Source organism: Thermobia domestica, chromosome 15 (genome assembly GCF_964235325.1).
Source record: "Thermobia domestica chromosome 15, izTheDome1.hap1.1, whole genome shotgun sequence".
NCBI lineage: Eukaryota > Metazoa > Arthropoda > Insecta > Zygentoma > Lepismatidae > Thermobia > Thermobia domestica.
Window position 1 is genome coordinate 10,770,161 of NC_137468.1, and position 16,094 is coordinate 10,786,254.

The 16,094-nt window shown below is 35.2% G+C and overlaps 1 protein-coding gene across 1 annotated transcript in view; it reads left to right on the plus strand.

The window, feature by feature from the left end:
• The first annotated feature begins 4,067 nt into the window (after window positions 1-4,067).
• Window positions 4,068-16,094, plus strand: part of Ack (activated Cdc42 kinase) — a 93,889-nt gene continuing 81,862 nt past the window's right edge. Inside the window, exons 1-2 of the mRNA XM_081741312.1 lie at window positions 4,068-4,247; window positions 14,398-14,492. Of these exons, the coding sequence (XP_081597438.1) occupies window positions 14,400-14,492 (93 nt within the window). The 5' untranslated portion in view covers window positions 4,068-4,247; window positions 14,398-14,399. The remainder of the gene's footprint in view (window positions 4,248-14,397; window positions 14,493-16,094) is intronic.

Consider the following 16,094-nt stretch of genomic DNA (forward strand, 5'->3'; position numbering starts at 1 on the left):
TACATTTCGTTCCTTTTCCATATTTATACAAATCAACATAAAAGGCACTTAATTTCAAATAAAAACAATACTAATTAATAACATTACAAGCCGGGGTTCTGAGTAAGTAGAATGCAAAGGTTTTATCTACTCGCAATTAAAACCACTGTATTTTCACTGAGAAACTATGATCACAAAACACAATAGTCGCACTATATTTCGCTTTTCAGATCGCACGTGTCTCAAATACCGTGTGCGTAGATTTTCTCGAGGTTTTTGTCATTTCCTCCCACTTTTTTCGTTCCACCATTTCTCATCATCACCGTCTTCTTTAGCCCACACGGCATAACGCGGAACGTAAAGCTCAAAGATTTCATTTCATATATATGGCATTACTCCAGCAGGCTGTTCTATCAAATTTTGACAGATCTCTTTCAAGTTAGAGTTTTCAGGTTGGTTCTACCAAATTTTGATATTTTTTACATTTTCAGGTTAGGTTAGTACTTAGAAACGTCTTAAGACTGGTCTACACGGCCCGTCTTGGCAACGATTTATCTGCGCAGTTTTAAGACGTTGCAAGCAAAACGTAGCGTGTAGACAGGAAATTTGTGTAGTTTTCCGAACTGATCGAAGACGGAACACGGAGCTAAAAAACTGAGCAAATTAGCACAAACATTTGCAACGTGTTCAGACAAGTTGTGGCGTGTAGACGGTCACTTCGTCTTCAGTTCAGGCATTTGCTCTGTTTTCGTAAGAATTGGGAAGCGATGGCTGATCTTCGGCAGTGTTCCAGACAATTTCTCACGGAAAAGCTTTCCATGCCTATTACGTGTTAAGTTAAAAGAACATAGCGACCGGGACAAGAAAAGTCAGGCTTATAATGTCCTAGTTAATAAGTACAAAGAAATCGATGTCACTGCAAACAGAGAAACTATTGTGAAGAAAATTAATTCTCTTCGAAGTGTTTACAGGAAGGAATTGTCTGAAGTAAACACGTCTATTCGATCCGGTGCTGGAGAAGCTCAGATATACAAGCCAGTGTTGTAGTAGTATTATTTGCTTGCATTTTTGAGCGACCAAGAAACTCCCAGGAAATCTAGGAAACAGTGGCGTATTTAGGAAGTGGCTATCGGGCTCAAGCGCCCCCCCCAAAAAAAATTAATTTGTTATATGCAAAAGTTCATTATCATTTGTCAGCGCCCAAAAGGAAAAATATAAGTGCTTACTCACGTGTTGAGCATAGCCCTCCCTAAACAAAATCCTAAACACGCCACTGACCATAGACGATGATCCTAAAGACTCGGGAAGAGGTAAGAAAATATCTCGCTATCAGTAAAGATTTCAGGTCATTTTCCGCGTGGGAAATTTCGGTGCACAGACTTGGAAAAACGCGCGAAAATTTGAAATAAAAAATTGAATCGGCTGCAGAAACAATTTGAAATCGACACAAGTCAAAATACTTGTTTTCTTTGACTTGCGGTGACTGGAGGCCCACAAATTATATTTTTAGATTTTTCTAACATTTCTAATTCAATAATAAATCTGAAAACAAAATTATATTGTCAGGCTTCACCCCATTGGTCATACAAAGTGTTTTCTTTCTTTTTAGTGTTTGTTTTTCATTTATAATTAAATAAAGCGTTTTGGGCCTCAGACCCCCCCCTTTGGTTGTAGTAAGGGGCCATTCACAAAATAAAGTAACTATTATATTACAGTGTTCTCGTAATGGAGTTTGTTTTGCTTCGAAACAATTTTGGTATTACATCATTGAAGGGTACTCTGTTTGCCAATGTCTGAACCACCTCGTATTTACGACGTCTAATTATATTTCTCTTGACAAGACAGAGCGCAAACGTTGACCACAGTACCACTTCCTCCATGGTGGCTTTTGCAAAACTGAGTGGCAAAGACGGAGCAAAAGACTGTGCTGTGTAGACACACACGCATTGCAACGTTTTGTTTCCATCGTCTTAAAACTGCGCAGGTAAATCGTTGTCAAGACGGAGCGTGTAGACCAGCCTTTACATCTATCGCAAACGTCCATTAGGCCGGCTATATACTATGAGATAAATCCTAGGAAATATTGCAAGATTTATCTGAGGAAAAATGTTACGACATATCTGGTAGGAGTGCCATACACGTGAATATTTTTTTCTCTCTGATCGTATGATGTTTTTAAATATTATGAGATAGTTCTATTTAATAAAGGTACCAAATTTATGAATTCCTGTGTTAACTACATTGCACATGCTACTGATATGGACCAGGCGATATATTCTTAAATTGCACACATCTAAGAAAGCACATAGAAAGCAGAAGATTGATTAGCAAAATATACGCCATCAGTTGTTTGTTTTCACTTTCTCTAACCTGATGTCGCTTAAATCGAAATCTTACGAATATTTTTTCCGAAACAGAGCGTGTTCTAAACTCGAAAAATCTCATAGGATCGTTCAGAACATAGGAAGTGACATGCAATCTGATGCCATACACGTTGAGATTTTGACTCTAGGACAATTCGTAAGACATTTCCTAGGATCTATCCTATACTGTATAGATAGTTGGCCTTACTAACGTACAAACCGAAAATTCCTGCCGTCTATTTCTACCAATTTGCATTCTTGTATTCTGCCACTTTCCGCTTCAATGAATATTTATACATACAATACTTTCACTACCATTCAAGATCCATTCAATATGCTGTGTATTGACACACATCACTATAGCCGGCCTTACACTCTGTTTCCTTCACGAAAAATGTTTCCCATCATATTTTGCTCATAAATTTTTCTATTTAGTAGAACCAGTGTTCGAAGTGGAAAGAAAGCAGAGGCGGTATGTTTCATATAGATTTTGACTCGACATACCGGTTATCTGAATGTTGAAATACAGTGAGGGTATGTTGAAATACGTTGAGAGTTTCTATGTAGTTACGGGGGCAAGGGACAAGAAGAAACTGATTCCCCGGCAACAACTCTCTGAAAAAAAATTAAAAAATATTATTTTATGGTGTGTTATAGAAAATACACGAAAATGCTCAAAAATCGAGATTTTATATTAATAATTTTTTGCGGGAAAACTCCCGGATCCCTCACCCAACTGAAAGATACTCCAAACCCCCGGAAGATCCATCTCCCACATCAGACAACCCGTAAATTCACCCATGCTCAAAACATGACATAGACTATACATTAAGACAAGAACACACACACAGAAGAAAGAAACAATTCAATATGACACATCAAAATATAAACTAGATGAACTTTAAACTAGACACCTCATTTCAAATACAAAAGGTAGGGAAAAGATAATTAAAAAATTAGAAAATATTTCTGCATAAAATAAAATTTCTTTGCGTGCAAAGCTATTCGTCAATTATTGCGTATAAAAATGGATTTATTCAAGGTATTTAGCATCCACTCGCCAGTGACGGTATGCCTTGATCACTGGAAAACCAGAAGTGGTATGCCTTCATCACGGACAAACCAGAGGCGGTCCGCATACCACACCACCGCCGCATACCGTCTTATTCCGACCACTGTGTGGAACCGTCTTCTCGACTGAACCTACATATAAAATGTGTGTACCCAATTTTTCTCGGTACTTTTTGTCACTGTTTATAAGTCATTGCAAAACATAACCTTGGAAGTTCCCTGTGCAGCTCAAGACTTTGGTACCCAGTGGAAATAAATGAGTAACAAATACTGGCGGAAGTACTTCATTCTTAACCTATTAGAAAATTAATAATAAATGTATTTAATTTCACCTTCTTTCAAGCATAAATTTAAAAAGTTTACACTAACTAATACTACATAATTTCACTAATAAAAGAACTACATGAAATAAGTTGCTGCCAACAAATTATAATATTATTTAGCAGTTTTCCAGCATATGTTGCTTCATAGTAGGCGTAAACAAATTAGTCATTCCTGTATACAAACCACAAGAAGTTACGCAAATGGTAACAGGAAATAATGGGAAGAATTATTTTGTGAATGAAACGTGAATGGTTTCTTTGAATAGGCTGAAAAGAAGAAAAAGAGTCACGAGTGTGTAGTATGTGCTCTACGTTCATGGCATGTGTTTCACAGACTCGATTCTACGAAGAGGAGGAAGAAATACGGAAGAAAGATATGTGACGAGAAAGTAGAATTGGTAGTTAATAAAAAGCATTTGGAAGATAAAGGAGTGCGAATTAAAAGAGAGCTCATGCGCATCATAAAGATAAAAGCAATTAGTTTCTATGGCTGGATGTAGATAAGTAACAGGTAAACATATCTTTTTAAATATTATAAAGATCATTTGATGTGAAAGTTCAAAATCAGTAGTGCGAAACACTGTCCCTCTTGCACTTAAAGATACTTTATCTTAAAAATAATATTATAGATCGAAAATTGACAATCAGCTGGATGATGGGTTTTATATTGTATAAAATAAGAGTGTTTATGTGTTTCTGAAAATATGATCGGAGCTTTGTTTACATATCTCAAAATTTAGCGTGATTGAATCCGTAATGGTAATTTCACTTTCTTTTGATATCTAAATCTTGTGCGTAATTGGATTTGAAGTTCGATATTGAGTACTCAGAACACATGTATTAAAAAAAGAATTAATACGAAAGTTCACTTTAAATTAAAAGAAAGAATACAAAATCATAGAATTCAAATCCACAGTTAAAAAAAAAAAATAAAAAATACTAGTAACCAATCTGTTATCACTTCGTGCAAAGTTTTGACGTAGGATCAGATTGAGTATGTCAATCTTTAAATGAGACGAAGGTAATTCAGCTCAATAATTGCTGTAGATATACTGTACGGTTCCGCAGATTTGTAAAATTTAAAAAACAAATTTGTATTAATATTTTAATAGACTATTATGTAAATATTATAAACGTGTGTTATCTGTGAGTCGCGTATCTACGTAAAAATACATTAATGGAAGTTGAACTTACTATGCACGTATTCGCCCATAAGGAAGCTAGTAACCACAGTAATTAGACCGTGCATATTTACTATACGGATCCATACACAAATGCATAAAAGACATACTTTTTTTTCTCTCTCTCTCTTTGCATTCACTTTCTGTACCTTCAGGAATTACTTTTGAGGTGTGCATAAGTTTAAGAGTTCTTCTGCAGAAACATCAACTAATCTATGCTAAGTGGCTATTAAAAAACTCGAATGTTATCTTAGCAAAACATAGCCGAGCGAGGGGGACTTTGAAGCCCCGCGGGGCCCATTGTTTCCTACCTTTATCACAGTTTACACAAAAAGAAGGTGACCACTGAAAAAAACAATGCTACCTTCACAAAAGAGCTGAGCGAGCGAAGGTAGGTTAGAAGTCTCGTAGGGCTCTGTTGTTTCCTACCTTTGTCTGAATTTAGACAACGTTTTATCTCTCCTAATATCACGAAGTTCCAATTTTTTTTCTCAATTTGCACTCATGCACTGCATCGCTCATCACGGGCAAAACTCACTTCCAATGTATACGTACTACATCACCAAGATTCCAATGGTTCCGCTTCTTAACTCTTGACTTGCGTATACTCTGATTCACCTTCAATCAGTTTGTACACTGTGCATAATAGCTGCCTGTACGTGAATGTTTGTGCAAAATATTACACTTAATTTCAATTTTTTAAATTTATTTTATCTTTTACGTACCAATCCGTGTCTAACATAAAACCACAGGTTACTTTGATTGCTTAAAAACTACTCTAATACATTAAGTTAGTTGTAATTTATCATAAACATTTCGCATACTGTATGTCCATCTTTAATTACCTTATGGGAGAAAACGTGGATACCATCTCCAACTTTCATTTTTATATTTACCATGTAAATACGAGTCTCAGAAGTAAGTGCACACCATATTTCCATTATTTATACACTACTGTATTACAATATTATTACAAATTTCTTCTGTAAATTTTACAAATCTATGGATTCGTTTAGTAAATTTGCACCAGTTATACAAAGTATAGTATCTTAATGTGCTAACTCATGACACGCACTTATGGACGCGTCCGAAAGTTAAGTAATTCACATAATTGTGAGTTTCACGTTAGTAATGTGTTATGCTACTTTGGAACGCAAATATGCAAGCAATGAAAACCCATTGGGATATTACCTATAACGTATTTAGTAACGTACAAATACATAATTCAACATGTATGGTAAGTAATTTTATTACATACACAGTGTTCCGTGCTATCCTCGTTATGTGTATACTCACCTTCGCTGACGCACCTGGTCCCTACGGATTCACCCCATTGCTAATTCTTGGCCCCACTGCTGCGCTCCTGATCTGACTGTTACCATTCGTGCTTTTTAGAGGCAACCTATAACGTCACCTTATATATTGTCCACAGTTCGTATATATTTGAGTTATTACGTAAAGATAGATTGAAGAAACATTCACTAGTTTATAATGCACAAAACATCTTCATTTTACAATATTAACGTATTTTAATGCACCATTCAAAATTATGCACCTAACAACTATGGCGACACTCACACTTATATTGTATAAACATTTCCTTGACAACAGCTAACAACACCATAACAACACATAAACAAAAACATATTGATCATTCTAGTAGTCTTACTTACATTAGTTTCTTCTTTTTCTATTACATAGATTGTGCCTGAGCACGGCTGCCCTGATTGCAATCGAAAATGAACATATATACAACGTTATCGTTGTATAATGGCTCCTGAACCAAAGGGAGTTCTTGAATTATTTTACTTTAAGGAAGGATCCGTACAGTAGTTTACATAACCTACATACATGCTGGTCCCATTACTTTTTGAACTGCCTTGATGTGCATTAAATTACAAATGTATTAACATTAAACTTTTACATATGTCTTTTAATATTTCATTTTATTATCTTTTCATTTCATTGTAATTTTTTTATATTTTATTTAAACAACGAAGAAAAAGGACACATTCAAAACTTGAAACTTTAGCTATTTAATTCGGGTCCATAATAGAATTCTATTCTTCATAGTTACTGCTATTATCAATTGAGCCATTAGCTACGAGTTAAAATACGATGTAAAAAAAAAATTTTTTTTAATGATCGGGCACACTTATAAAATCAGGAAACGTAATTCATATATTTTTAACACAAAAATTTCAATAATTCGTAACGATAATCAAAAGAAAAAGAAACAAACAATAATTAATATCACATTAATATTATATGCGAGACTCGAGTATTTTCTTGAGAATCAACATTATTTAAATTAGCTTTGGATATTACTTCTTGAGTAATCCAAGTTTTAATAACTTGTACCAGTTTACTTGTCATTTTTATTTGCTTTTTGTATTACACGTCTCTTCCATCAGTTCAAGGCAACAGGTGTTAGGTTAAAGTAGTCCTGTACGCTGTATCAATTAGGTCACATTGCATCACAATCTCGTACAGTATTACGTGTAGAATTCAATTCATTATTCGCTTGCCTTCTAATATAAAAAAATTCTGCCATCTCTCCTACTTCTATTATTACAAATCCTATTACCGTTAACTATATTAAACTGACCGTACCTATTGTTTCTGTACCTGTTATTTCTAAAAATCTTACAGTACCACTTGATCTTGAGTGGGAGTTACAATTTTCAGTATTTCTACTAGATGTTACACTAATGTTACGTATTTGAAATGTATTAAGACTATCCATGGCTTTGGATTAGTTGGAAAGTGAACAAGAAGACTTACGGGATTGGCTGAAGGCCTCAGCAAATAGAAGAAAAAGTAAATAAAGTACAACAATGACTATATATATGTATTTTCATTTATTTTCGATAGTGTCTGAAGAAGGATATGTTAGATATCCGAAACCGTTACAAATTATAATTTAAAATAAAGTGGATTTTAAGCTTTAATCAGTGTTTCTTTTGGAAATGTATTATTGAGATTATTGCGTAAATTCTTATTTCCACTATACGGTATAGACATCTATTTTTCAAAATTTTGAACAGTTAGCAATAGGTGATTGAAATTCATACATTGTGAAGAAAGGAATATTTGCTGTAATTTATACGTTAATAAGATGCTGATAGATGCAATAATTCTGGAATCTGGTTGGAATGGGTTAAGTTGCTTTAATTCATTGTACTGTATATATTGATAACAAAGTCCATAATATTATGATCCACACGACTGTCATACTTTCTGTTCCGAATTTGCGCGTCAGGATTAGCTAGAATAAAATCATTTTCAAAATTTGTCAACAAAATACTTTTGAAATCTTCATAGGTACGGAAACTATACCTAATTGCCATGTACCACGTTGAACACGGTGGAAGTAATACTTGAGGAAATATTTTAAGAAAATTAGATTTATGGATGCCTACCAAATCACATTCTTTCTCAAATTTTGCAATAAATGTGCTAGCGGAAATATCATTTACTCTACAACTAAATTTTGTCATTGCTTTAATCTCACTAAATTTTTACCGGTAACTTTGCATGCTTAGCTTTAGACTAGGTTTTGAATACTTAAATTTTCTGGACGGTTATGTGTTCTGTCCTCTTCTAGTTCACTTTCGGGTTCCGTACTGGTAATAATCCTTGTTGTTCCATCTAGCGGTATTCCGTGGCCATACTCCGGCTCAATTACATTCGGTTGACACAGGTGTACTATCCATTTGTGATGATTCCGGGACAGCTTCTCTATTGTGAAGATTCCGGTCAGTCTTCTTATCATTCTTCGTACTATTCTTGAAATTCAAGGTTTCTCGCTGCAACTCACGAATTTGAGCAGAGTTATTATCAATTCGTTCTTCTATTTCGCTAAACTTGTTTCTTAGATGTTGGGACAGCTGTTCAAATTTAGCATTGTGATTTTGTTCTAATTGTTCAAAATCAGCACTATGATTTTGTTCTAATTGTTCAAAATCGGCACTATGATTTTCTAATTGTTCAAAATCAGCACTATGATTTTGTTCTAATTGTTCAAAATCAGCACTATGATTTTGTTCTAATTGTTCAAAATCAGCACTATTATTTTGTTCTAATCGTTCAAGACCAACACTGTGATTTTGTTCTAACTGTTCTAATTTGCTTGTCATTTGATCTAACTGCTCACTATGTGATTATTCTAATCGTTCAAATTGACGTGAATATTGATCAAATTTATGACGATGAGATTCCAACGTTGCTGTTTGGGTTTGCTCTAACTGTTCTAATTTACTGGTCATTGGTTCTGACCCGACAGTTGACTATGTTGGGACTATAATTTCCTTTCAATTAGTTCTTTCATTCGTTGCATAAAACGCTAGAATTCAAAATTTCGTGTTTCTGAGATTACTTCACTTCTTCCTATATTTTCCATTCTTTGGTTGCTATTAATTATTCGCTGATTACGTAATAACATGAAAACTATTTTTGCATAATCTTACTATCCTTCAGATTAAACCAAGGTCCTGGAGTAGAAAACCACCATAAATATATAACTTTACCTTACATATTGCCCATAGTTCGTACATATTTGAGTTATTACGTAAATTGAAGGTAGTTGAAGAAATATACATCAGTTTATAATGCACAAAAACTCTATATTTTACGATATTAACGTATTTTAATGCACCGTTCAAAATTATACATCTAACAACTATAGCGACACTCACAATTATATTGTATAAACATTTCCTTGACAACAGCTAATATCACCATAGCAACGCACAACTAAAACATATTGATCAATCTACTGGTCTTACAATATTTTCTTCTTCTGTTACATAGATTGTGCTTGAGCACGGCTGTCCTTATTACAATCAAAAATAAACAAATATACAACGTTAACGTTGTGAACCTAGCACAAGTTGATTCGTCTTTTTTGCCCAATAATTCTTACCGTGTACGTACACTAATGCCCTCCTAAAGTGGATCAGCACAGAGGAGAGAGTTATTCACTTTGACGGTAGAGTGGAGGAGGGGGAATTATAAAAAAATAAATAAAACTTAATAACTCTTAAACGACCTGACCGATCTCGTTCATATTTTCAACATAGATGACGTCCGAGCCTGGAAAGTTTTTTTTTTTTTTTTTGTTTTGTTTAATAATTAATTTCACTTTGACGGTACAACCTAGGGGAGGGGAAATTTTGTATCATATTCAATCATTCAAGCGACGATAGTGTCCTTTGCCTGCGCAGGACGTGCGGGTTTGCTACTTGTTTCTAAAGAGTAGAAGTTTCATTCATGGGTGAAGGTTTACTTTACGAGGACCTCTCCTTACTGGTTTAAATACTCATCTGGACATATCCCATAAAAACGACTAAGCAAAAACCACAAAATAACTTGTTCTAGGTGACCACCAAAAGTGAGAATGGTATCTAACCAAAGCAGGTTAGGGGTGCAGCATGGGGCCTGGCGGGGTTGCGTCCGCTGGGAACAGGCTCATCAGCGACGGAAGGTACGCACGTAAACGAGGATAGAGCAAAAAATACTTCATGTCGCATAAACTGACATAGGTTAGAACACTTGTCATGCTTTTCCACTTATATATGCCGCCCAGCGAACGAGTTCAGACGGCCAGTTTCGTAACCAAAATGTAAACATCATTGTTACCAGCCATTTAACTTTCAGTTAATCTACGACATTTTTATTGCCCTGTTTATAGTAAAGTACTTCACGCATATGTTCAAGTTAAGACAGAGGTTCGGAAATTATATCCAGGACATTTTATGTCACCCACAAATATATATATGTATATTATTTATTATCTCCGAAAATTATTTGATAATAACTTGCGAATAAGTTGATAGTGTTGTAGAAAGAATCAGATTCTCTTTATGGCAAAGAATACTGAATTAAAATTGGTCGATTCGACTCTTTCCGAAGTTATTGACGAGACGAAGTGGATAGTGTGGTATCTCAATGCTCCAGTGTGCCAGTAATAAAACAAATGGTCAGCGATCACTTTTTACATCAATTCATGAAGACTTCAGTCAGAAGAGATGTACGGGAATTAATTTCATAGGAAATAAAATCTTCCTATTTCAGTGCCACGAATAGCGTCTAGCAAAAATACAAAACTGTATTGTATTATATGAACAGGTACAACTTCGTTGTAAAGAAAGAGAACGAACATCATATGTAATGTAAAATGGAGGTCAACTAAACAGAATAAATCCGTTTTCATATTGTTAAGACATTCACATATTTTAGATTCAATATCAACAAAGAATAAACAAAAAGAAGATGCCTTAAAATTACATTTAGCGGAATGTTACTAGTCATCACACTAACACAACCAGTCAAACCCCTATATAAGAATGAGTTACAATTTCTCATTTCTACTGTAGAGGGACTAAAATTGTACGGCTTCTTATATTGTGATTTGAAACTTTGAAGCCAATGTTATTTAAACAGGAAGGTTCTAGAAGACAGGTACCCTATCCTAATACATGTTACGTGCCTTGTTTTGGTTCCTTTTCGTTCCTTATTCTTTTCTGTCTTCTTTCCTTCCAGTTTTTTAGACTTCTTTATTGTTGAAATATATTGTTACCAAAACTAAGAACAATGGACTTCAATCTTTTGAGAAGTCCACCACCATGTTTGTTTACTAAACCACTAGTCATATGTAGGTCTATTAATTTATAGTAAAATAAGGCTGTAATTGAATATGATTTTAAATACCATAAATGATTTTTTTTTTTTTTTTTTTTTTGCTACTTCTTTGATTTTACGTGCATAAATTTTACTTTCCTTTTTATTTTATTCGATATTCCATTCAGTTTCATTTTCGTCTTCGGAGTCTTAGTTGAATTGTTCATTGGTGGTAGATGTTGTATGTGATTGTATTGTGTGAATCTGTCGAAGTATTTATATATTGCAATATGTTGGCGTTCTGTGGACATTTTATAGTTTGTTTTAGTGTTAATTTCTTGATTGTATGGTGTTTGTATATATATATATATATATATATATATATGTGTGTGTGGGTTTACATTTTTTTTTTTTTTTATATGGCATACAGTGTTTTGTACTTTGAAATTCATTTGTTCGCAATGGGTATATTGTTTTGCATTGTCTGATATTATTCATGTTCCTGATTAGATTTTTTTTGGCAGGTTGGGTGAATTATGAAAAAATAAATTATTCGAAATTATTAATTAACCAAAATTCCATTTGTATTGAAATATTTTTTTTCTAATAACATATATTCTGAAATAATATACGTTTGGGGGTTGTGGGGGAACTTTGCTCCCCATTGTTATTTTATAATGTTGATTATTGGAAAAAATACTTTTATTTAAGTGGTATTTTGGAGTTTACTTTGTCGTAATTCACCTAACTTGGCCTCTGGGTGGTGGACCTGGAGAGGGACCTGTGTTCTAGGACCTTGCCTACTTAAACAGTATTCACTGTAATATATATTATCAAATAACTAATTCCTACACATCTTATCCCCAGTGAAACCTAAAATTCTTAGCTGTGTTTTGGAAATATTAGCAGCTGTCATCGAAATTTGACGTTTAACATGATTTTTGTTGACAATCCATAACAGGATACAGAAGTGTAAGGTGGGAACACTGAGTTTATTTATACGAATGCTCTTTAAGCGACTTAAATTATAATGGATGTACACTTCGGGTTTGGTTTATAACGTTATCCACAGTTCGAATTATTAAAATCTCATACTATAAACCGTCTAAAATTATTTACTGCTTATTACGAAGACTATTTAAGGATTACACACTAGTTTCAATCACAAACACTATATTTCGCAATAATATCAATTGCTTTACAGCAGTTCGATACATGTTTATATTGTACGACTTCTTGTTGAGTTATATATTGATAATTATATAGGGTGTTTCAAAACAACACCGACAATATTTGAGAGGTTATTCCTGACACCAAGACCAAATTGCATGCACAAATGCACATTATCGAAAAGTACATGTATCAGAATCCTGAGGTATTCGTGCAACAATTTTTATAGAGGGAGTTTGGCTCCGGGTATAAAATTTGAAGTACTCACCAACTACCTTTATAAAATTTGTTGCAGAAGTACCGCAGGATTCTGAAACATGGATATTTGGGTATGACACATACCAGTTCCTAAGTGAAGTCTTGACCCGATTACGGCAGGTCCCATAGTTTTGGAGCTATGGACCTTTCAAGTTAATTTTTTTCCCCATGTTTTCGGCAACCTGTAACTCCGAAAGGAAGTATTTGTGCACCCAGGTTGGTTTATACTTTTTGTCGTATCTTGGTGTTAGGAATCACCTCCCAAACGTTGTCGGTGTTGTTTTGAAACACCCTGTATATAAACAAGTACATAGTAACCAAACTGTTACCTTAGTAACCGGATCACTATCATAACAAGGAGTAAACTAACATTTCTACCTAGCGACGGATAAATAAACATTCACACATCAACATTATTCGTGATATTAATTGTAACACTTCTTCTTCTTCTTCTAATATGTAGCTAGTGCTTGTTAAAATATCACTTTTGCCCTAAATATAATTAAAATAAATGGAAGAAATATACATTATCGTTGTACGTGCAGAGTTGGTTATCGAACGTAGACCACTTGAGCCTAGATTTAAGGCCCAATCGTAATCTCTGCGAGCAATATTTAGGAATAAGATTGATGCTTGTGTTCATGTACTATAAATAATTGAATTAACTGTTATTTCGCGGAGCGTGTATTTGTAGGATGCATACGTAAACGAAATGGAATTTATAGTTTTACAGTTAATAGGCTAAAGAAGACGAAGATTAATGAAAGGGAATGATGGTAAAATAGTTGGTGGAACGAGAATGTAAGAGACGAGCGGAGAACCTAAAGAAAAGAAACAGATATGAAGTCTACTATAAACTCGCGTGGCCGGGAATCAAACCAGAAACCATTCACATCAAAGGTGAGCATTCCATCACTGAGCTACCGTGTCTCACACATGTATTGCACAGTATTGTGCTTCTAAAGGATTATAAAATTTATGTCTGGAGCTACTATAAGGGGAACATCATAGTCGAATGGTTAGAGCGTTTGATTCATGTCCGCGTGGCCCTGGGTTCGATTCCCGGCCGGCGCTTCCCCAATTTTCGGCGTCCACCCAGCGTCGTGAGGCAAACTGGGGAGCCCCTAGGTCTAGAAAGCTCCTGATGCTCCTGTTAAGGACGCTAACCACATGCTCGCCGCTAGGCTGGACGTAGTTCGGTCAGTCGCTAGCAGATGGCGCTGGAGCAGGCTTAGGCTCACAAATAGGCCATTATGCCAAGTGGTTTTAGCTTGGAGCTACTATAAATAAGTATTTTTTATTAAAAAAAAGAGTGATAATGTAATGTTATGTGGTATTGTATGAAATCCTATTTTGTTGATTTATTTATTGTATTTTCGTGCTAACAGATTCTTGTCTCATCTTGATATACAATATTTCTGTCTATTTCAGTTATGGCCGAGGATGAGGGAATCGAGTGGTTATACGAATTGCTACAAGAAGTGCAACTGGAACAATTCTTCACCAGAATTCGAGATGAGTTACAGGTAAGAACTTGTGTTTCTCGCGTGTAACAGGTTGCAATGTGGAATAGATTTTTTCAAAGATTATTATTTTTTTTTACGGCTTTTCGTATAATTGGATGTGACGGATACAGTTACAAACGTTGAATTTATCTATATTTTTTCTTGCTTAGTTTCTCCCTTCTATAGTATTTTCTCATACGTAACGTCAGTTTTCTTTAGTGGTGGTAGCAATGCTTAGCAATATATTTTGTTAGTGTTTTCCTGAAGATTATGATACAATGTAGCCTGATAATTAGCATGTGCTTTTAATCGAATTGGATTCTCATTGGTGGCAGCATCGTGAGGCAAATGGGGATTTAGTAAATAAAAAGATTATCGAACTTTAAAACATATAAAACAAAATTTTTTCTTGCAGAGACGAAAGAGAGAATTCCTTGGCCCAAGTCTCGAGAGAAAAGGGAACTACCTACCCCTGTTACCGTGATTTAACTCTTATCGAAAACTGCATCCTACACGCATACCACTTTAAATTCAGATCTTGGGATTTGAAGTAAAATTAGGATGAGAATTTTGAATACATTCACCAAAATTTTCTCTTGCAAAAGAAATATATATATATATATATATATATATATATATATGCATTCTCTTCCGTGGGCGGGAGCAGTGCTTTCCCATCTTGTGTCGTGAAATTTTCGAATTTACAATCCTGAAACATTTAACAATTAGTTAAAATTAATTTTGAGACGGACTGCACCAGTCAATGCCTCGGCAGCGACGATATATATATTGTAAAACTGTGTCCCATATAGGTATAGGTAGAGCGTTAATAAAAAGTGTGTTCGGAATCGACTCCCACTACCGGCTTTTATTATAAAAGTTTTCCACTATAAAAGTATTTTCACAAAAATACTGTACAAAATAATTTCTCTAATATACAAGGTTAGATATAGGTAGTCTTTGACCGAGAGGTCGCAGACAGGATCTCTGGAGAGCCCCGTAGCAGCCTAAGCAAAGTGGCGTTAGGGACCCAAAGCTCCGATGCAAGCAGTGGGTTGGTTAGGTGGCCACAGAGCCCCGAAGCAGGCTGAGCGGCTGAGGTTGGGATTCCCGACAAAGCCCCGAAGCAGGCTAGGCCAGGAGAAAGGAAAGGCGTAGTCCTGAAGCAGACTAGAGGCCTGGGGTCAGGTTACTCCTAATGTTCCTTGGCAAACAGTAGGAGGGTCACCAGAAAACTGGTACAGAATTGCCGTGGTCCAGCCAATATATAGGGTTCCTTGGGTGGCGGTGGCGCTGCTGCTCCGTGGGAGGGCTAGAAGCCGTCGTCTGCAAGTGATTGTAGATTCATCTGGTGTGAAATCCTCTTGCCAAACCACGTGATGGTGTTTGTAAACACTGGCGTGTGGAATTCTTTGTTTATCACTTCACGTGGGACATTACAATATATATATCGCACTTTTTTTGTCGATTTGTTTTGCCTCGAAGATCAAGGTGCCTCTTAGATTTGAATTATGCAAATTTAGGCCAGATTAGATGGAATTGTGCCAAAAATTGTTAATCCCATTAGTCACGATTCTGTAAAGAATGTGTATTTTGTGTGTACGAACAGAATGCAGAGTTAAA